This window comes from Morone saxatilis, unplaced genomic scaffold (genome assembly GCF_004916995.1).
Source record: "Morone saxatilis isolate NCDOM2014 unplaced genomic scaffold, NCSU_SB_2.0 Contig10, whole genome shotgun sequence".
In the NCBI taxonomy this organism is placed as follows: domain Eukaryota; kingdom Metazoa; phylum Chordata; class Actinopteri; family Moronidae; genus Morone; species Morone saxatilis.
The window spans coordinates 3,617,315-3,639,488 of record NW_023339652.1 but is presented as its reverse complement, the minus strand read 5'-3'; the positions used below and the strand labels follow the sequence as shown (position 1 = coordinate 3,639,488).

At 41.4% G+C, this 22,174-nt stretch overlaps 2 protein-coding genes across 4 annotated transcripts in view; both read left to right on the top strand.

Moving 5' to 3' along the window:
• Positions 1–9,862, top strand: part of vezt (vezatin, adherens junctions transmembrane protein) — a 13,070-nt gene extending 3,208 nt beyond the window's left edge. For 2 of the 3 annotated variants that reach the window (XM_035675475.1, XM_035675491.1), the window contains exons 3-12: positions 2,120–2,209; positions 2,331–2,515; positions 2,974–3,258; positions 4,031–4,189; positions 4,575–4,722; positions 5,235–5,602; positions 5,958–6,151; positions 6,537–6,643; positions 6,846–7,053; positions 7,419–9,862. In XM_035675475.1, coding sequence (XP_035531368.1) covers positions 2,120–2,209; positions 2,331–2,515; positions 2,974–3,258; positions 4,031–4,189; positions 4,575–4,722; positions 5,235–5,602; positions 5,958–6,151; positions 6,537–6,643; positions 6,846–7,053; positions 7,419–7,975 — 2,301 coding nt within the window. In that variant the 3' untranslated portion in view covers positions 7,976–9,862. The remainder of the gene's footprint in view (positions 1–2,119; positions 2,210–2,330; positions 2,516–2,973; positions 3,259–4,030; positions 4,190–4,574; positions 4,723–5,234; positions 5,603–5,957; positions 6,152–6,536; positions 6,644–6,845; positions 7,054–7,418) is intronic. The other variant, XM_035675483.1, reaches the window with a different exon arrangement.
• A 673-nt stretch (positions 9,863–10,535) lies between these two features.
• Positions 10,536–19,225, top strand: LOC118342170 (methionine aminopeptidase 2-like). The gene is made up of 12 exons (XM_035680635.1): positions 10,536–10,557; positions 11,993–12,169; positions 14,824–14,919; positions 15,027–15,089; positions 15,191–15,293; positions 16,285–16,446; positions 16,708–16,889; positions 17,125–17,219; positions 17,314–17,410; positions 17,879–17,982; positions 18,100–18,215; positions 18,973–19,225. The coding sequence occupies exons 1-12, from the start codon at positions 10,536–10,538 to the stop codon at positions 19,223–19,225; spliced, it is 1,470 nt and encodes a 489-aa protein (XP_035536528.1).
• The last annotated feature ends 2,949 nt before the right edge of the window (positions 19,226–22,174 follow it).

Here is a 22,174-nt window from a genome sequence, read left to right as displayed (position 1 = left end):
AAAGACACATAAATCTATAAAACATATACTTCTCTAGAAATAAAAAGAAAGTGCATAAGCCCCGATTATAAAAGAGAAAGTGAGAGCATTATAAATTGCACAAAACCCTATATAGAAGTGTAAAATTTGCATATTTCAGAGGCCCCGGAGATAACATAATATAATATGATATGTTATGAGGTAGGTCAGTTCATTTTGTTTTGTCTCACTGTGGCAGGGAAGAAGCTCGTGATGCTGTCCGCTCCGGTCCTGGATGTTAGGTTGATTTTTTTTCTAAATAAATAAAATATAGTTTTAATGGATATTTAGTTTAGTTATTTATTTGTGGTAATACTGAATAAGCAAATAAATGATCATAAAAGTACTTATAGGGCTGCAGCTAACAATCATTTTCATTGTCAATTAATCTGCTCTAAACCAGTATATAAACTGGTTCACAGTACGTACCAGTTCTAAGCTGCTCCAATCCCTTTTCTCCTAATCTCCATGTACAGTATACAGGCTTTAAGGGCTGCGAGTAATTATTATTTTCATTATTGATTCATCAGTTATTTGTGTAGTCTGTAAAATTGGACAAAATTGGCCAAAGAGCCCAAAGCAAAGTCTTCTTCACGAGGCTTTAGAGATATTCAGTTCACAGTTGTATCAGCGAGAGAAAATCAGCCAAAATTTCACAACTCAGAAGCTGATAAGTGACTTTAACGATTAATCAGTAATCAGACACACAACCGTCTCGTAAAAACTCAACTGGATGTTTCTACACTTAACTTTTTATACGCATTAAACAAGATATATAACGTGTAAATAATTTTAGTTAGTAGGTGGATTTTGTTCCCTTTTTCCAGTCTTTATCCTAAACTAATGTCACATCTCTTCGCTCTAGCTTTATACTGAACAGACAGATTAGAGCGTATCAGATAACATATGTGAGTGAATCTGTACAATGTTTACATCATCTCTGTGGTAGTACCGGATGGGATTAACCGCTTTGATACTACAGAGAGAAAACTGAGCAGATTTGTGGCCTACTTTGAGGCTGATGACCAGTGTTGTGTGAATGCTCAGTCTCCAATCAGTAATCAATACTCCTGCTGCCTTTAGACTAATAACACTTGTGCTTTACGCTCCCCCCACCCAGAAAAAGGTCAGGCTGCCCAGTCTGGATCAATCGCCCCATGAGTCTGCTGTGAACTGGAGCGCACACACACTTTACAGGATGTTATGATTCTCAGGACTGTCTTCTTTTATTTTAACATGAACAGAAAAATAATGGCTGTATTATTATTATTATTATTAAAACCTCAACATAAAATGAGTCCCATGTTCAAATAAAGCATTTCATGGACGCCCACGAAACACTAAGCAGATTAGTGAATAGCAGATCCTGTTCATGATTAGGCATTACACAGTTTGGGATTTTGTTTTTAGGGTCTTAGCACAAAAAAAGAACAGCCTGAAGTTTCATGCATCGAAATGTCAGTGCACTTTAAAATGTGAGGCACAGTGTTACACTTGGTTGGGACTGGTTGTCTCAGACTGTTTACAGAGGGAATTCATGGCTGGAGTCTCATAGGAAGCAAGAATTAAAACAGAAGTGTGTGTGTGTGTGTGTGTGTGTGTGTGTGTGTGTAGTTTCTGTGTAGTGTCTTCAGTGGAAGACGTACAAACTTTTTTCCTTTTTGGAACTAAAAGAATTCTTCCTTTCCGTCTGACAACAATAAAAGTCCGAGTTTTACTGATGCCGAAATGGGAATTCACTGAAAACTGAAACTGGCTGTGTGGTTTTTTTTTTTGTGCCACAGAAGAGCTATATAAGAGCGGGGAGGGAGTGTTTTTACAAACACACATTGCACTTATTGTTGTTGCCTGAAAGAGTTTGTCTCCTGGGATACTCCTTTGAACCACGAGTGTGTACGTTTGTGAGTGCAGACAGTTATTTAATGGATGTGTGATTCCTGACAAATAGAGCCGAGCTAGAGGAAAGGTGAGTCATTTATTATTTGTATCTGGAATATACTTTGGCTGCATCAGGGGATAAAATAATGGAAATCCCTACATAAAACTGGAGCCTTTCCTTCATTGACTGAATTATAACCTTTCCCCTGTTTGTCACTTGCAGGGAGGACGCTTCTGGAGACTGGCTGAAGCCTTGTGGAGATGGAGTCCGATTCACCAGGCGGCTGCGTCCCGTAAGCTGGGGCAGCAGCTGGTAGGTCGAATAGCAAACGGAGAGGAACGCTGGCACTGAAATCTGCAACTTCACCTTGTTTTATTTTCAAAGGCATCTCTTCTTTCTAAGCACTTTTTCACACGTTTCTTCTTTCTGGTAGGACTGTGTGTTCGGCCAGTACTCGGTGAAGTGCATTTTAGACCAGGACGTGCTGCTGCAGGAGGACGTGGAGCTGATCGAGCTGCTGGACCCCAGTCTGCTCACCCTCGACTCGTCGCCCTCTGGCTCGTGCAGCCGAGCGAGCGCCCTGCCCAGACCCAGCCTCATAGCCAAGCCCTCCCTATGGTACATTGTTTGGAAAGAATCACACAGCTGTACAGTGAATGGGCAACATGATAATTGGCTCTCCGGAGAATATAATGCATTTCCAATACAACAGTAGTACAAACTGAAACTCCAAAGCCTCCACAACAATAGAGTGACCTCGTGACCTTCTTCACAGAAGTAAACATGTCAGCTGTGATGTTTTATTCGAGGGAAAAGTCTCTACAAAGAAGTATTGGCTTGTGTGATATTAGTAGGTGTAGGTTGGGCGATAAAAGTAAGCAGTATGATTATATTAAAATAAAATATTTTAAATGTTTTTATTGAGAGATCCTTTAGAGCCACAGAAGACGTGATACATCTGTTTTCAATAGAAAAGTTAATTTTCATCTTGTAAATTAACTTTTGTAGAACTAATCTGTTAAATTAGCCGATAGTGGTTGCACTTATAAAAATTACTTCCCGTTCTCCTCACTCAGGGACATGGCGGGTTTAATCGGCCTGACCGCTGTGCTGCTGGGTCTCTGCTCTGCATCCGACGGCCTGTGGTCGCTGGCTGCGGCCCCGTGGGGCCTGGTGATGCTGGGCTGGGTGGGGCTGCGGGGGATCATGCTGTGGAGACGGGGCCGCATGCAGAGAGCCGTCCACACGCGAGCCACGCAGCTCCAGGCTCTGGTCCACAACAGCAAGACTCTGACCGGACTGTCTCGCAAAGCCCTGCGATTGGTGCAGGAGACGGAGGTCATCTCTCGAGGGTTCACCCTGTAAGTGTTCTGGTTTTTTTGTTTTTTGTGTGTCCGCCTACATGAATATCACCCAATCACTATAATGATAATGCGCATTCCTTATCATGTCTCCAACTGCCTGGATCAAGCCTGCTCCCTTAATTCACTCCTCTGTGTGTTAGTTAACTTACCTTCTCAGCTATCTAGTGGTGTTTAATTATTTATGTTAGCACTTATTTTAGACCACTGTTTGTTTGTCTCTGTCTGTGTGTATAGCTATAGCATTGTCTATATAAAAACATCTACACCTCAATCACCAAGTAAGTTCGAGGAATAGTTTTGGGAACGTTCGCTTTTTTTGCTGAGAGTTAGACGAGACGTTCAACGCCACTCTTACGTCTGTGTCGTAAATATGAAGTTAAAGCAGCAGCTGATTTGCTTAACTTAACAGGTAACAAAATCTCCCTACTTCGGTTTTTCGGACACATTAAACAAATGAGACACAACGTGTTAATTATTGAGTTTAGAAGTGCTGGGAGGTAGATTTTGTTACCTTTAGAGCCTGGCTATTTGTTTCCAGCCTTTGTTCTAAGCTTCATATTTACGACACAGACGTAATAGTGCTATCGATCTTATCGTGTAACTTAAAAAGCAAAGCGTGTTTCCCAAATATTTGCATTCATATTGTCTTGTTCGTCACTCCTGTCTCAGTTTGTCGGTGTTGTCTTTAGTGATGTGGCGTTCAGTGTTGTGTGTACCCCCCTGCCTCTTTGGGACGTCTCCACAGTTGTATCACATTTCACTTGTCAAGTTTGCTCGACAGGGTGAGTGCGGCCAGCTCCTTTAGCAGGGCGGGGCCGGGGGCGATGCCACGAGGCCAGCAGCTGATCGGACTGAGGAAGACGCTGTACCGGGCCCTCCGCTCAGCCTTCAGAGCCTCACGTAGAGCCACCTGTCACATGCTCAAGGCATATCCTTTATCTGGAGAATGAGGCTTAATAACTCAAATAAGTCTGTCTTCTTTTGTAGTGACACGGGAGTAACTAACCTGCCTTTGGTGTTATTAGTTAAAGCAGAGTGTATAAACACTGTTTCAACAAAGACTTGTTTTAATAAACTGGCAGAAGTTTATATTTTGACAAACAATTCCTTCCTCTTATTCCGTATTAGTCGAACAACAGTCAGCCGCATAACATCTGACCTGACCTCTTTTGATGTCATTAAATTGTTGACAATTTAAAGTCATAAATGTGCATTTGAAATATGAAATAGGCCTCTATAAACGTGAGGTAATCTTTTTATGAGTCAAGAATAGGTGCACACAGAAGTGTGATGTGTCCTTAACCCCTCCCAACGTTCCCTCTGAACTCTGAGATCGATAATGTGACCAACTACGTGTCTGCGGTGCCTCTGAAGGAGCTGGGGCTCGGCCTGGGGATTGAGCACCTGGGTGATGAGCAGGCTCAGGAGCTGACGGATGACTACAGCCTGCCTGCGCTGAAGGTAAGGCCTGAGGATCAAACACAGGCTACTGGTAATGGGTGGAGCACTAGTGCAGGAGTGGAGTTAACCATTGTGATATGAAGGATATGCAGGGATGCAGGCTTGAATGTAGCTGTAAAATTGTGTAGTTTTCTCCTACGTGAAGAATACTATATTAAAGAAATAGTGTAATATATATATATATATATATTACTGACGTGAGAGTGGTGATGATCTTCTCATCTAACTCTCGATATAAAGGGAAAAAGCTTAATCTTAATCCACATGGACTCCGCTGTCCATCTGTAAGCTCAGTATCTTTCAAACGCTTACAGCTTTATCACATAGCGTTTGAGTAGCGGGACACAAAAGCACATATATTCATGAACTCCCCTCATTTTGCTCTTTAAGTAAAAGGACTGAAACTATTGGCAGCTAAAAACACAAGTCAAAGCAAAGACTGGCATTATGATGAAGGGCTTCTACTATATTTATAAATCAGTACGGTTGATGTTTGTTGTTTTGTCCTGCAGATGCTGTTCCAGCTGTGGGTGGGACAAAGCTCTGAATGTTTCCGGCGACTGGCTCTCCTGCTGTCGCCCCGAAGAATAGAAGAGCCAGAAGAGGGAGCACCCAAAGGGGACACTTCCTCTCCTCCTCCTCCTCCTCCCCCGCTGCTGCACAGGTCCATCGCCGCAGTGACCGAGCCCCTCAGTCACGCTCTGGCCAGCTGCCTCGGAGAAGTGCAGCGCAGCTACGACTTCCATCGACACTTTGAGACCCAGCTGAGGACGACGGGCTCCGACAGGACGGGGAGAGTCAGGGAGAAATGCCGAGAGCTCAACACCCTGCACACTTCTATCCGAAGCCTGCAGCTGCACCTCAAAGCCCTGCTCAGCGAGTGAGAGACACACACACACACACACAATCTACACTTCACATGAGATGAGACTTTAATGACTAGTGTGGGGAAACTGGGTCAATCCATCAGCAGAGCAATAATAGTACATAGTGAAGAGTAAAGACATAAATAAGGGTATAGAAATTGAAGCTGTAGTAGAAATATATATAAAAAGTAAGAAATATGGATTACACCAATTCCACATTGAGCCAAGTAGTGCTACATTGGACTAAAAAATGAAAAATTACAGCAATTTCACAGCAACATAACATAAAGTTGTGAAAACGGCGTAAAAGTTTACACTCAATCTGTACTGTCAACTTTCCTCCTCCTCTTCTGTTCTTGCTACCGTCAGGATGATCATACTGGAGGACGACCTGGAGAAACTGATGGTGTCCAAGGAGCCGACGGAGTTGACGTTCGAAGGATACCAAGACCTCAGCGACCGGCTGCACCAGCTGCACCCTCACATGCAGGCCAGCACCGGCTGCTGGGAGGACACCATCACCCAGGTGGAGCGCATGATGAGACGGGCCAACGCCTGTCCAGGTGAGCTGGTTCCAAACACAAACACAGCCTAGTGTATTAAAATACCCCGTTGTTTTTATCCTTTTAAGGTTCAATGCCAGTTCACCACTTTTTCCTCATATATTTTCTCAATATGCCATAAAATACATACAAATCACAGTGACACCCTCTTTAGGGGTATATACAGGGTTATATTTACACAGGGCCTATTTTTACTGCAGGAAGTTTTCTTTTTTGAGTCCCTCCTTCCTTTACCGTGACTCAAGACTATTGCCAGTCGTGGAGGAAGGAACTCAGAATATAGGACAAGAAACAGACCAACCAGAGTGACCGAGCTCCAGCACCAAGTTGTTGAGGTCATCAGTTGTTTTTGTTACAATAACGTCGGTGCACAACATCTCTGCAGGTAATAATGAGTGTCCGGAGCAGTGTGGTACCCCCGAACCCGAGATTCCAGCTTCTCCTCCATCCTACCCGTTGATCCTGGACAGAGACCCTGTCCCAGAAGAGCTGGTAAAATGAAATGACCACCTTCTGTCTGACATGTTGCATTGTGTGCCTCTATTTATACCTGTATTTATTTATATTCACACCAGAACTCCCTCAACGCAGTCAAGATTTCCTTTAAAAACATGAAATAACTTCTTCTTTTCCATCCCGATCCTCCTCATCTGTGTCCCTGATGTCAACTCCTCCTGCTGTTTCACCTGACCAGGAGTGGGAGGCCTACGTGTCCGACTCCGACTCCGACGGTGAAGGCCGAGGGTCTTGGTCTGACATGTTGTCACCGGAGGAACGGGAGCGGCAGCGCCGGGAGAGGGAGGAGTCCCGTCGCGTCCTGTCAGAGCTCAAAGCTGTCCTGGGCTTCCGCGCGTCAGAGGGGGAGAGGATGAAGAGGAAGCAGCTGCTCTTCAACGACCAAGGTCTGCACTGACCCGTGTCATGTCTCTGCTCTGATAAATTTGCTGGTATTGTTCATATTTTTGGAATGAGGCTGCGGTTTGTTTGTTTGTTTGTTTTGTTATTTTTATTCTTTTCTTTTTCATGTCTAATCAAACTACAGACAATAACACTCTTACTGCAAAAGCAACAAACCAAAAAGCAATAATAGTTAAATTGAGAATAAAGGGTAATCTCTAAAACGCTACTGAGTTTTTCCACATGTACGACAAGAATCAATTTGTAATTGTCTTTGAAAGCAAGATGCATTTGTTGTTCTCCAGTCTTTGAGAATCAGAAAATCAACGAGTTCAACCCTAAATGATATATTTCCTCTTCTTTCTTGCAGCTGCTGTGACGCCTTCAGCTCACAGTGAGAGTTCAGATCCCGTCACAAAGCTGTGTGACGCTCCGACTTCTCTGGGATCAGTAGAAACTGGCGATGAAGAAGGAAACCACCTTTCAGAGTGCCCTGCAGGAAGCGAAGGGGAGGAAGAGGAAGGAAGAGATGGCAGGGCGAGGCCTGACCCCTCCACAGAGGCGGCGATGGAGTTCAGCTGCGGTTTGGAGGCAAAGGAAGGGGAGTTGGGAGGAGCTTCGGTCTGCACAAGAGGAGGGGGAGGAGCGTCCGAGCTGCACCAATACGACGGCGTCCTGGCGGAAGGGGACACCGAGAACGGTCTGGACTGCTTCCTGGTCCCTAAAGTCCCTGCTGTCTCTGTAATGGACAGACTGACGGAGATCCACGGCTCGGAGGCCCTCAGCTTCAGCTCCGCCCTCGCCTCTCAGGTGGCGGCTCGCTCACAATCACTCATCAAAATGGAGGAGCAGACGTTCGGAGACGACGAGGAGGAGGAGGAGGAGGAGGAGGAGGAGAGCGACAGACGAATGCCCGAGAAGGACTGAAATGAAACCCCGCTGCTTTAACCGAGCACTGAGCAGAGACTGTATTTATGTGTGATTGTCTGGGTGTCTTTTATCGATGGGTCTGTGTTACATCTAAACTGTCTTTTGGTGTGGAGGTACCTCAAAAATTTTACGCCACTCTCTATTACCCATCCGTCCACGTTACTGTACATTACCCACGATTCTTACTGCTCTTTTGCTGTTAAAACTCAGGTACCAGAACCACTAAAAACAAACCACGACCTTACAGTGTTAAGGTCAGAAGATGAGAATGTCTACAGATTACTTGGTTACATCCACATAGTGTATATTGGTCACAATCAGTAGAAACAAAGGCTGCGAGAAACGTGACGGGCGCCACGCGTAAGAACACGTGTAACGATGTGATATAGGATTGTTTGAGACGATTTTTGTATTGCGGTTTTCTCATAAAGTCGCTGTAAACAAACCGCTCCAGTCTGAGTTACCGTGAGGAAGTTTTGGGCTGGAAGGAGGCTGAGTATTATTCTGAGATACAGTCGTAGTCCTGTGTTCAGACAGAACGTAAAGACGTATGCGATCAGACACGCAGTCGCCCGGGGAATCAAAGCGAAAACCTGTCCACGTGATTTTAAAATGCGGAATCTTAAACCAGAAAGTCAAGCTTCTCCCGAGGCTTTATGAAACATACAGAGATTAGAGGAAAGTGGAGAGAGAGCGAACCGCTGTAACACTACATTTATTTCACCTAAATAAGCAAACAAAACCATGAGCGGGAATATTGGCTTTACGCCTGCTATCAGGTCGGATTCCCCTTGAAATCAATGAAAAGAGACGATGGAAACACTACCGCTGTTGTCCACAGAGACCGCCAGAATCGACACAGAATGAAACTAGTAAAAGTAACTAGACTACATAGTATAAAGTCAAAAGTCCTGCATTCAGTATCCAACAGAACCGAATTATTGCCAGAGAAATGTCGTGACGGCAATACAAGTGCTTGTTACGCATAATAATTCATTTCAGGACATGTTTTTAAATAAATGTAAAAGATTTTTCAGGATTTCAGAGACTCAAAATTGTACTTTAACTTCAGTACTCGAATGTACTTTCTACTTTCCGCCACTGCAGTTGGTGCGTTGGATGTTTTGGGTCGAGTAAACGACCCGATCCGGCGAATTTGCAAGCCGAAACTTTTCGCTTCTATCTGAACACAAAGCAGAAGGTTGAACCCAGCTGACGTTACTTCTTACAGGCAGATAAATGTAAACACACAAAGGCCCAAATCAGAGTTTTTAATCAATCCTAATTGAGCGCTTGAGACTTTGCAGTGTGAACGAAGCCAAAGTGAGGGAGCTCTACAAGAAGAGGAAGTGAGATGCTATTTTTACTATCAGCGCTTTATTTTTAACCATCTCTCTACTCTCTGAGTGGAAAACAAGGTAACAGTTACTCCGACACGATCCTATTTCGAATACGACACTATCGTATCTAAGAAGAACTCATAAAGGACTGAAACTCCCTTTTTTTGTTTTGTTTTTTTTAAAGCGTCTGTGTTTACAGGGGCACACTCGGCGGAAAGATAAGGAACTTGACACTTTATGGACTGAATTGTGTGCTGCTGTGAGGTTTGAAATCGAATACCTGTACGGGTAATTTAAAAAAAACAGATAAAAAGAGGTTGATTTTCTCTCATGTGAGGGCAATCTGTAACTTTATGTTTCATATGAAGTTGCCATAAGAGTCTGACAGCCCTGGTGTATGCCCCCCCTCTCTTTCCCCTCTTCCTCCACCTTCCCAGTCTTGTCACCATGTCTGCCTTGTCCTGACTCGTGATGGGGTCTAACCGCCCCCAAACCCCCTTCCTGCATTTTCCAACCTGAAATAAAATACCGTTCTGGAAGTGTTCGTTGTATCCTGAAGTCTTTTTTTTCTGGCGCTCGTGTTTCAGATACTCTCACGGGTGGGGGGGAGGTAGGAAACAGGTTTGGTGAGTTACCTGATATGTTTTATGGGATTTTGCATTCGTCTCACCCTCAAACAGCTGGTGCTCCCCCTCTTTTTAAAGCCGCTCCTGCCTGCGGAGACTTACACAGACCTGATGTAGTGGACTAAAAGACAGAGCATGTGAGTGGCCTGTCTTTGGATTTAATGCTTTTTAAGAAGGGAAGCTCCATATTTCAGTAACTGTAGCTCTAGTTTGGCATTAAAGGCATCAGCCGAGGATCTGACTCTCTCTAAAGCCACACATACTGAAACTGCAGCAATTTGCATACATGCTTCTAAATATAAAACACCACACGGCTTTAATAGTAACATTATTTTATTAGGTTGTTTACTGTTGTTGTGTGGCCACCTAGTGGTCAATTCTGTGACTCACTGCTGCTTGGGGCAAATGTAGATTTTTGGGTGCCAAACTTAAAATATTTGCGTATTTCTGTGTGAAAATTAACTTTAAATAAATAACCATGTACAATCTTATGTGTTGTTCTATTTACTTTGCTCACAGCTTTAATCAGTTTGGTTTTATTTATGCCAGTTAACGTCGCAGCCTCCGATCTCTCTTGTTTGCAGTGTATTGATGATATTTGAGATCTCCACGGGTTATTTCCTCTCACTGCTCACTGCTCACTGCTCACTGCACAATCTGCCCTTCAGCTGATTCTGCATGTTTTACTTTCTGCTGCCTTCACGTGCACTCAATAGGCTCCGATTTCTGATCACGCTCGGTCATGAGCTTGCAAATGTTTTGGATATGATGTTTGGGTGCGTTCGTTAGAGCACAAAATGTGATAGAACTTCTTTTTCACGTGTTTTTGAATCATTAAAACGTAATTTAATGTGTTTATTTGTTAAACAAATAGTAAAAAAAGAGAAAAATATAGCAGCCAAACCTGATTAGGGCCTTAACCCTCAAAAGGGGACCAAAGTCTGTAGCATTTCTCATTTCTTGCTACTGTACGCACCACTAAAAGCAACATATAAACTTAAATGGCAGGGGTATTTAACCTGCATCATAACATTATAATAACAGCCTCAATTATAAGATAAGATGAGATGAGATGTTCCTTTATTGGGCCCCTGTAGGAGAAATTCAAGTTAAATACAGCAGCACAGGGGAAATGTAGTGCAAACAGCAAATATAATAGAATATAAAATATAATAGTGTATACAATAAAGTTGGTCCAGATGATGTATTACATTATATCTTCTGCTTACGTGTTCCTAACTTTTCTTTTACGCCACAGCTCCCAGTACCTCCAACCCCCGCAGACAAAGACTGGTTTAAAACTCTACCTACAACGCACAAACCTTTTGCATATTTATATAATTAACCAATCAACAAGACATAAAATAAACGACAATCAACAAGCATAAAAAATAAAACGACAATCACAATGACAAAAATAAACGACAATAAACAATCAACAAGACAAACAAAACGACAATCAACAAGACATTAAAATAAACGACAATCAACAATCAACAAGACAAAATAAAACAATTCAATCAACAAGACATAAATAAACAAATCAACAATCAACAAGACATAATAAACAATCAACAATCAACAAGACATAAAATAAATGACAATCAACAATCAACCAAGACATTAAATAAACAATAACAATCAACAAGACATAAAAACAAACGGACAAACAACAATCAACAAGACATAAATAAACAATCAACAAGACTATAAATAAACAATCAACAAATCAACAAGAAACATAAAACAAACGACAAAACAAGAATTAAAGCACTGGTATTTACATGATGAAATAAAATATAATTATTACAGTGTATATAACAATAAAGAAAAACGGTATCTTTTTACTTCCCAAATAAATCAATAAAGGATCAATAAAGGTTTCTTTCTTTCTTCTTTCTTTTTTAAATGAAAAAAGTTCTAAAAAAAAAAAAAAAAAAAAAACCGATGTCCCTGAACGCACAGCGCACAACAGCACTTACCCACAGTGCACCGCGCTGCCTTTTTCCAGCAGCGCCTGTGATTTTATGGCGGAGTGTTTGCCGAAGCGGGACCAGGAACCGGACCACGGGACCAGGGAACCGGGGCAAACCAGACAAGACGAACACAGACCAAACCGAGGAAGCTGAACGGGGAGGCGGAGGACCGGGAGGAGGCCGAGCCCGTGGAGGAGGCGGCGAAAAAGAAGAAGAAAAAGAGGAAGAAGAACAAGTCCGCGACGACAGGTGAGGTTTGCTTTGAGCTAACGAGGCTAGCGGGCGGCTAAAGTTAGCGGCAGTGAGCCGCGACTGACCCGGAAACCAGGGCTCGGCCTTCAAAATAAAGGTGTACAAATAGAATGGAATGCCTTTATTGTCACTATATACGTGTGCAATGAGATTAAAAGTCAACTCCAATAGCAGTGCAAAAACAGTGTAATATATATATAAATAAATAAATAATAAAATAAAAAAATAAAAAATATGTGTTCCTCATTTAATTTTTTAAAAACTAGATAGATACTTTATTTATCCCGAGAGAAATCCAAGTATACAGTAGCATACAAAATACAAAACATGCATTACATACATTAAACATACATTAAACTATAATTATTTATAGATATAGATGGATATATAGATGTACTTTATTGATCCCAAACTGGGAAATTGCAGTGTAGCAGCAGCTTTACACACAGTAACGACACAATGAAGTACAGAGATTAACATAGACTTATCGAAAAAAGCAAAATATATAAAATGTATAAATAAGCGGTATAATTGTAGTGCAAAGTAAAAATATAAGGTGCAGTGAACAGATTATGTAAAAGGTGCTTGGAGACTGTATTTTTATGACCAGATTGTTAAGAACCTTAATCCTAAGAATAAAATTAAAAATAAAGTAAAAGATTTAAATATTAAATATTATATATATAGTAAAACAGTGCAAATGGATGTAGAAATTGTCCATTGTCTATTATCTGTTGTCTAACTTTAAAACTATATTATTTAGCAGTACATTGACCAGATTATAAGTCGTACAGACCACAGAAATGTTGTTATTCTCTACATTTCATTCGGTTTGTTATATTAAAAATACGAAACATATATTATACATGTAAAAGTACGTTTTGTTTCGTGTTTTTCCAACTAAAATTAAAGAAATAAAGCATCCAATTCAACACAAAACGGGAAGACTTCTTTTTTTAATAACATGAAATAAGAAAAATAGTAATAGATCGTTTATTTAAAACCCTGACCTTAAGAACAGAATCAAAAAGAAGATAAAAGATAAGATATAACTTATAATAGTAATATCGAAGGGCACACAATTGTTAGCTTTTTGAAAAGGAAAAAAGTGTGTGGATTGAGGTAATAATATTACATTTATATATAGTTAATTAAGTTTTAATTAACATTTATGTTGGTCAGACTGACAGTGCTACACTTCAGCATGTCACTCATTAAAAAAAAGTACTATCTTTATATTTATCCATCTATCTTTCTTTATTTCTTTTGATCTATCTAAAAAGCTCTACATTTTGACGTTTATTTTGAAAGTCAAGCCGGAAAGCCGCTGTTGAAGCACGTCCAACTTGACGCTCCTCCTCATTATCCATGCGGGTCGAGAGCAGTGCGGTTGTTTCTGTATTCAGGCCTCATGAAACCGTCCGGGCTTTGGTCAGATCCACATCCAGGAGCAGTGACACTGAACGCAGCTGGTGGAACAAACATTTTACCTCCTTAAATAAGAGAAAACACAACAATCCGACCATTAAGTGTTTGTTTCAGCAGCTGTTTTAGCTTTAGAGTCTCAGCCAAGTTTTCCTGTTTCGTAATTCCCCCTTTTCTTTTTTTTTTGCCAGAGTTATTATGTAAGAAAAAGAAGACATAAAAAAACATTATGGACCTGGAAGTCAAACTGTTAAATCACCTGCAACGAGACGTTTTAATAAATGTGTACAGCTTACAGAACACAAGCCCAGGGGCGTTTAAAGGAGGTTTATTCCTGGTTATTAAATCAAAATCCTTGTTGTTTTTTTTAGTTGTTTTATTGCTGCAGCTTTAAAATGTCACTTCGCTGAATACAAACTTGTTGTGGGGAAAGAATAAATAGTTAAAACGCAGAGAGACGCAGTGTTCGGGCTGATGTAATGAGTAAAGTACGGTTTTTGTTTGGATTTATTGTTTAAAAAGTGAGTTAGAGTAATTAACTATCAAACAGCAGCAACACACACAGAAACAACAAAATCAGCTGCTCATTTCCTCCTATTATTAACTCCAGATCTGTATATTATATTCATGTTTGAATTGATGCTGTAACGTTTAATATTTTACATTTAAATATATAATTATTGGGTTTGACGGATCCACATTAAACACAGGGATGCACGACAGTTATCAGGGCCAGATGAGGGGGAAATGTATAGTGTTATGAGTGATCGGGGTGATTAAATTACAGCCAATAAATGATCGGTAAATAAAAATACGTGTCGTCTTTTATGTGGCTCAGAGGCAGAGCGAGTCGTACGGAGACGTGTGGAGTATAAAGATTTTAAATTCGGGGGAGAAAGGGAGTTCTGGTGTCAGATTGGTATCGGGAGAGACGGACTTTATTGATCCCACACTGAAGAAAAGAAGAAATGCACGTTAAATAACAGAATGAAATAGAATTGTACAAATAAATACAGTATTTCTGAACAGAAGTTAAAGTGTATTATTGCAGAAGGAAGAATCCGGCTCTAGAGGACGACGCCTGTAGAAGAATGAATGTTTGTGTCTTTGTTGTTTTCCCTCCTCTACTTTCTGCTGCCAGTGCTGAAACAGCAGCTTCTGACTGCCGCTGGTTGATCGCTTATTGGATTGTGTGTGTGTGTGCGTTCTTCCTCTCGCTGCCGCAGGCGCCGAGCCCGAGGCCGACGGCGTGTCCGAGGTGACCAAACAGCTGGAGAAACAGGCGATAGAGGACAAAGAGAAGGAGGAGGACGGCGAGGAAGGTGATTATCTAACATAACCCACATAATCTCCTACCAACACACACACACACACACACACCGCGTAAACCTCGCGCTCGGCGTAATCGGCGTTTCTTTCCCTCGCACAGATGGAGACGATGGCGAAAACTCGGCAGGGAAGAAGAAAAAGAAGAAAAAGAAGAAGAAAGGACGTGAGTTGACCTCGATTTGAGTCGTTTGAGGTGCAAATAAAACCGTTTGTTCATACCGCAGCGGTATCTGACGGGGGGGGTGTTTTCTCTTTTCCTTCCAGCCAAATCCCAGACTGATCCCCCGTCTGTGCCCATCTGTGATTTATACCCAACGGGAGCGTTCCCCATCGGACAGGAATGTGAATACCCCGTATCACAGGATGGGTAAGAGGAGCGCACACATAAACCTCTGCCAGTATTTCAGCATATTTCCTGGTGTTAATCCTCAGCTCTGGAAGCCACATCGTCTTTAAAATGATAAGAATTGTCCTTTTTTCTTTGAATTTATGCATTTTATTTAGCAAGTTACAATTCCTGTACAAAATTCTGCTTCTTGTTTGTTTCTTTTATCTCTCCTTTCTGCTTTTTCTCTTCCTGTAAAGCACTTTGTAACCACTGAGAATTGTATTTGATGGTATCTTGTTTAAAAGCACTAAAATGTTACTAGTTTGTGTGGGTTTTTAAGTCTTAAAATGAATTAAAATCAACATATAATAATATATAAATTTAATATTTTCCACTCACAGGTGGCAGTATTCAAAATTCAACATTTGTGTGTTAGGTAAAAATTCGGTGGTTGATAAACCTTGCAGGTTAGCCAGGGGTTTGCCACAGGACCTGGAAAGTACTTGAAAGTCCTTGAATTAAACAAAAAAAAGTACTTTTTATTTCTTTTTCTTTGAATTTTATGTGGAAAATAGGTTCAGCAGTGTGTTTTTATATTTTCCAACCAAAAGACAAAATTCCAAACACCTCTGACTTTTACTGGTTATGTAGTTATTGATCACAATAAAGCAAAGGAAAAATGATGAAGAACGGTACAAAGTCTTGTATTTAGGTCAGTATTAATCTGGCAGGTTGTGGTTGGCCTTAAATGTCTGCTGCCGCTCAGGAAACCCATTCAAGTCTTTGTGTTGTTCTGTGCCGAACGTGAATTATCGGCCTTTAATTCTGAAATAATTAACCCCTGGAAAGTGTCATTACATAAGAGTGGCAACCTTCGTTCACTCATCGACCCTGGTCAGCTGATGAGTCAGAAGCTTTTGTTGTTGTGTTGTAAAAGCAGTTACTGCCTGCAGCGGTTAGTTAACGAGTTTACTTTCCCCTTTTCACGAGGCCCGGAATAAAAAGACGTATTGTTGTGTTCTTCTCCAAGCCGCAGCGCAGCGTGGCGTACGACCAACGACGAGAAGCGTGTGCTGGACAAAGCCAACGAGGAGGTGTGGAGCGACTTCAGACAGGCAGCCGAGGCCCACAGACAAGTCCGCCAGCACGTTCGCAGCTTCATGAAACCCGGCATGACCATGATTGAAATCTGGTGAGGCGGCTGGAGCTGCAGCAGTACAACACACACACACACACACACACACACGTTTAGATTCAGACTGATACGAGATGAGATGTGATTATCTCTGACGTCAATCATAGAAAAAGGATGCTCCGTATAACCCCGAACTTTAGGTTTTCTTCAGTATCAAAGTAATGCAGTGATAGTTGTGTACATCCATGATTACATTGCAAACAGGAACTGCAGATAGCCGATTAAAATCTTAAATCTTCTCCTTTTTGTTCATCTCAGCGAGCGATTGGAGGACTGTTCCCGTAAGCTGATAAAGGAGAACAAGTTGAACGCCGGCCTGGCCTTCCCCACCGGCTGCTCCCTGAACCACTGCGCTGCCCACTACACTCCCAACGCCGGAGACACCACCGTCCTGCAGTACGACGACGTCTGCAAGATCGACTTCGGCACGCACATCAACGGTACCGCACGAATTAAGTGCTGCTTCAGCTGCATGTTTAAAAGCGATGCATTCAAGGCCCCGCTCTATATCCATAATGGGTTGCCACAAGAGGTATTAATCACACTGAATAGCCTGAGTCGGTAATAATGTCCCACGCTCCGTCTTTGATTTATGTCTCCGATTGTGCAACAACTCAAACGCAGACATGTACGCGGACTAAAAGGTGTTCCTTCCTGCTCGGTGTCTGTCTGCAGGGCGAATCATTGACTGTGCCTTCACTGTCACGTTTAATCCAAAGTATGACAAGCTGCTGGAAGCCGTGAGAGACGCCACCAATACTGGAATCAAAGTAGGACAAACGCACAAACACGAGAACACACCGTCACTCTGCTGTGTTTCGATGCGGTGCCTGAAACTCACGACTTCCTGTTTGTCTGTGGCAGAACGCAGGCATCGACGTGCGCCTGTGTGACGTCGGAGAGGCGATTCAAGAAGTGATGGAGTCCTACGAGGTCGAGCTCGACGGCAAAACATACCAGGGTAGGTTCTTCTAACTACACACGCAGCACACAAGGGACTTCCTGCTCATTACTGATCCCAATCTAATGCTGTATATTACTAAATCTGACACACCTGAAGGTCCTGTTTACATCTGTAGCTCTGGTTTATGGCTTCAGTAGAGTCTTCATTAGGAAGATGAAGGGGGAGGAATATTAATCCACACTTCAGATGTGTTTTCAGTGCTTTATTTTAATTTAAATGACCACACCTTATTTTCAAATTGTTGAGCACACGGTGTCGAAACTGTACGACTGCACAGTATCTGAAAATGTTGATAACCAGTATACAAAGTGCTTTTGTTTCCTCACACGCGTCTCTCTTGAGATTTAATAACCAGTACAATCACAACAGCACAGTAGCTTTAAACCCCTGATGTCAGTTCACACATGCAGTAATAAACGTGTTGTGGCCTTTTTTAATTTACAAAACTTGTTTCTTCTGTTCCAGTGAAGCCAATCCGAAACCTGAACGGTCACTCAATCGGTCAGTACAGAATACATGCAGGCAAAACTGTGCCCATCGTTAAAGGAGGAGAAGCAACGAGAATGGAGGTGAGTTCACCGGATGTCTGGAATATTATGGCTCAGATATTTCAGCATTTTTATGATCCGTCTAACCGTGAGTCATTTTTAGAATCCGGTTATTGATTGTGTGTTTTCACCCGGCAGGAGGGAGAGGTTTACGCCATCGAGACATTTGGCAGCACGGGTAAAGGTGTCGTCCACGATGACATGGAGTGCTCTCACTATATGAAAAACTTTGACGTCGGCCACGTCCCAATCAGGTGAGAGTTAGTCCGTCTTCATGAAGCATCCCTGTACACGCAGCATGCACCTTTTTTATTTCATTTTGTGTTCGTTAAGTTGTTAATCAGTTGATTTGTTAACAACCTCTGGAGGTGGATTATTCATTATCCTCTAAGCACCTGAAAAAATCACACAAATAATTCATCAATCAGTCACAAAGGACAGATAATTCACACTCTGCTGGTAAGGATTAAAGTCCATAAATCCATTTAAAAAAAGGCATTAAAAGTTACACTTCCAACATCAGCTCTTGCCTCAAGACTTTCATCCTAAATGGAAATAAGAAAAACACAGACGTCCAGGAAAATACGTTTTTTTTTAAATTTTATACTATTAACACACACACAGGCTCACATTGTCCCACCAACCGGGCTCTTTTATCCCTGGAGCAGTGACAAAGCTCCTCCTATCCCTTCATGTACACACATCTGCTGTGTTTTAAATGTGCAGACGATCAGGCGACATGTTGTAAGATGCTTTTTTTACACTACATGTCCTGAAAAGAACAATAAAGGGAGCGAGAACAAAGTAAAGGTTGTTTTCAGTCAAAATGTGACAGATGTTAGGAGTCACAACATTTATATGAATTAAAATGTGAGTATCTGTACTATATGTGCACCTGCTGCCGTTTACTTGACTGTGGTGACTCCAGGTGGGTATGTTTTTTGTATCAAGCCGAGTTAATACTGAACTTTTGGTCTAAAATAACCGTTTACTTCCCTCCTTCCTCTCCAGGCTGCCCAGGGCGAAGCACCTGCTGAACGTCGTCAACGAGAACTTCGGCACGTTGGCGTTCTGCCGGCGCTGGCTGGACCGCCTGGGCGAGAGCAAGTACCTGATGGCCCTGAAGAACCTGTGCGACCTGGGCATCGTGGACCCCTACCCTCCCCTCTGCGACACCAAGGGCTGCTACACCGCTCAGTTCGAGCACACCATCCTGCTCAGGCCCACCTGCAAGGAGGTGGTGAGCCGGGGAGACGACTACTGACACCCCCAACCTTCAGCAACACCGCACACACACACACCCCCCCTCGTCACCACCACACAGCACCTCCAGACCCTGTTAGCAACTCGTCTTTCAGAGAAACAGCAGAAAAGAAAAAGAAAAGAGCTTCTAAACCAGGACGCGGTTGTCTCAGAGCAGCTTTTTGAGGGATGCCAAATGCTACTGTGTTTCCACCCACAATGCACCACTCACATCTTGCAAGGAACAAGAACGGGCTTTCTGAGTTTTCTATCAACCACAGCTTAAAAAAACAAAAAAAATTATAAAAGGCCAACAGAGGAAGCATTGTAGCTCCTTCAGCGTTATTAAAGGTTTACTGTCAAACAGTTAAACGTTTCTTTAAGCAGCCGCTGAGTCTAGTGCACCCTCGGTATTCAAAGAGACGGTGACCCCTTATAACTCCCCTTTCATTTTCAAAGTTTCAATGGCTCCACTCTGAGCCTCCAGTACTTTTAGTGCTCGAGTTAAATTAAGCACAACAGCTACTGATGGGTTTAAGATGTGGTTAGGCCGATGCATGGCCAAAAAAAAATCTCTCTGCAAAACAGACAATTCCTAACATTTAAAAGCTCTGGGTGTCGTAACGAAAACGCCATCTTCGTACAGACACCGTGCATCTGCAGCTGTGTGTTTCGGCTTCTGTCGCTACAGGAGGGAACTCTCGCACTCTGGCCCTCTCGTCATCGTTTCTTTGATATTTGTAAAATATCTTTGGGATGGTTGCCGCCACTGTATGTTCCCGGGTAAAAATGCTTAATTTTGGACTCCCTGAAAATGTTTTTGTAAGAAAGAAGAAAAAAAAAAAGATGATTAAAATGATTTTGCTCATTGTGGGTTGTCCTCTTCTGGTGTCTCTAATCACAGTGCGAGGGACGAGGTTATTGATCGATGCATAGACAGATATATATATACAAATTGGTGACGCTTCTCAACTTTCTTGATTCACATAATTTCTGATCAAACCATTCAATTACCTCTCGTGTCCTCTATTAAAGCATCTGCACTTTTACGTGTTTCCTTTTAATTTGTCACCTGTCTGTATATATTCGTTACCAGTTAATTTGCTTTTTAATTTTCCCGATCAGAGGGAAAGTCAGAAAATGGTGATTAATAATGTTTATTTTATGGACTTTTTGCTTAAAATTAGTAGTTAAACACTGAAGGAAGTACATGTATTGGAGTCTGCTACTTTTAAACAGAGCCAGGCATGAATAAAAGTATCAACCACAATGTCAAACTATTCATTATAAGCAGGGAAAGTTAAATATTCACAGGTTTCAGCTTTTTTTAAATATGAATATTTGCTTGTCTTCATATTCTGTTCACTTTAATAATGTCTTTAGATGTTAAACATACAATATGTAATTTCTGGTCTCTCACATCAAAACAATAACAATAACACTTAAGTTTGATGACGTTGAGAAGTAGCGTGGGATCATGGGAGTTGTGGTCCTCGCCACTGCCGTCAGCTTAATCCCGGTTAGGATTCCTTCATTCATTGTCCTGGAGGTTTTTACCGGGAGCCGAATTATCCGCAGAGGTCTCCTCTTCTCCAAAAACAAACAAACCCGGTGGTTAAAACCGGTAAAACACAAAATAAAGAAGTTTCACCTTAAAAATGAGTGTTTTTCCGACGCTGTTCGGTAGACATGATGTCCGGAGAGCCTGCCGCTGTGCCTGTTTGTTTGCTTCCTCTGACCTTTAGAGATGTTTTTTATTTTTTACCCGGAGCCGAATTATCCGCAGAGGTCTCCTCTTCTCGAAAACGAACAGACCCGGTGATTAAAACCAGTAAAAACACGGAATAAAGAAGATAAATCCCCAAATTATCCTAATTCTCTCATAGCGGTAGAGAGAATCCTACAGGGGGCGTGGCCTTGTGGCTACGGAGTGTATGACGCAGGTAAAGCCAAAGGGATTATATGAAATGCCAAACGGGTCACAATTCTCCCGGTCTCAGCAGCCGCCGTCTTCTTGTTGGAAAATGTATGGCTTGTTGAATTTTCAGTCAGTTTATATCATAAAAAAGGAGCACACTATTAAAGTTTTTATTTTAATGTATTTGCTTGTTCTTTAAACTTAATTAAAACAAATGACAATGGTTAAAAACTTTGAAATGCAATGCAATTTGGAGTTATAACCATATATATCTAGCATCTATCAATATCTATCTCCAGTTATATGATAGTGTGGTCTATAATTCTGGTCTAAATTTAAATATGATTAACTTGGCAACTCCAAAAAAAATACCAAAAGTTCCTGGTTCAAAGCTTTGCTGCGACATTTGTTTGGAAAAAATTATTTACACTCAATCGACACTATTCTGTTATTGGTGGGGTTTTTAAAAATCAGTTTAAAAATGGCAAAAAGCATTTTTAAAAAGTATTATGCTATTAACCTGTATGAAACCTGTTAAATAAACGAATGCTCTAAACTCTGATTTCTGATTAATTTTTATGAAGTAAATTGATTTAAAATAGGATATATATGTATATATATAGTTATATATAAATTGATTGAAGATGTAAAGTATCAGTGATGCCGAATAGATTAATCCCAGTACTGAGTGACTAAGTTTTAGTATATTCATTTAATAATTTGAGTTAAAATAAGAATAATTTACGTTTGAATAAAAAATATTTTTGTAAACGAATATAAGCATAATAAAAAACATGTATATAAGAAGATACAGTATGTTTAAAAACATATATTTGTGTTATGTATGTTTGTTTCATGATTATTGAGAATGCACTTTATATGACCAAAGTTTTATTACATTCAAACATTTCATAACATCACAACAGAATAACTGACAGAAGACCGTACATAAAGCCAGAAAGCAAAATATTCAAAATAACAAGATAAACTGCATTCTATGACAGCTACAACAATATCCACTACAATACAAACTTTTTTTTTTTTTAGCGCCAG

Coding starts and splice junctions, on each gene's coding strand:
- LOC118342170 (XM_035680635.1), top strand. CDS start 10,536: ATGATATTTGAGATCTCCACGG. Junction 15,090..15,190: donor GAAAAAGAAGAAGAAAGGAC/GTGAGTTGACCT, acceptor TTTTCCTTCCAG/CCAAATCCCAGACTGATCCC. Junction 17,983..18,099: donor GAGAAGCAACGAGAATGGAG/GTGAGTTCACCG, acceptor TTCACCCGGCAG/GAGGGAGAGGTTTACGCCAT.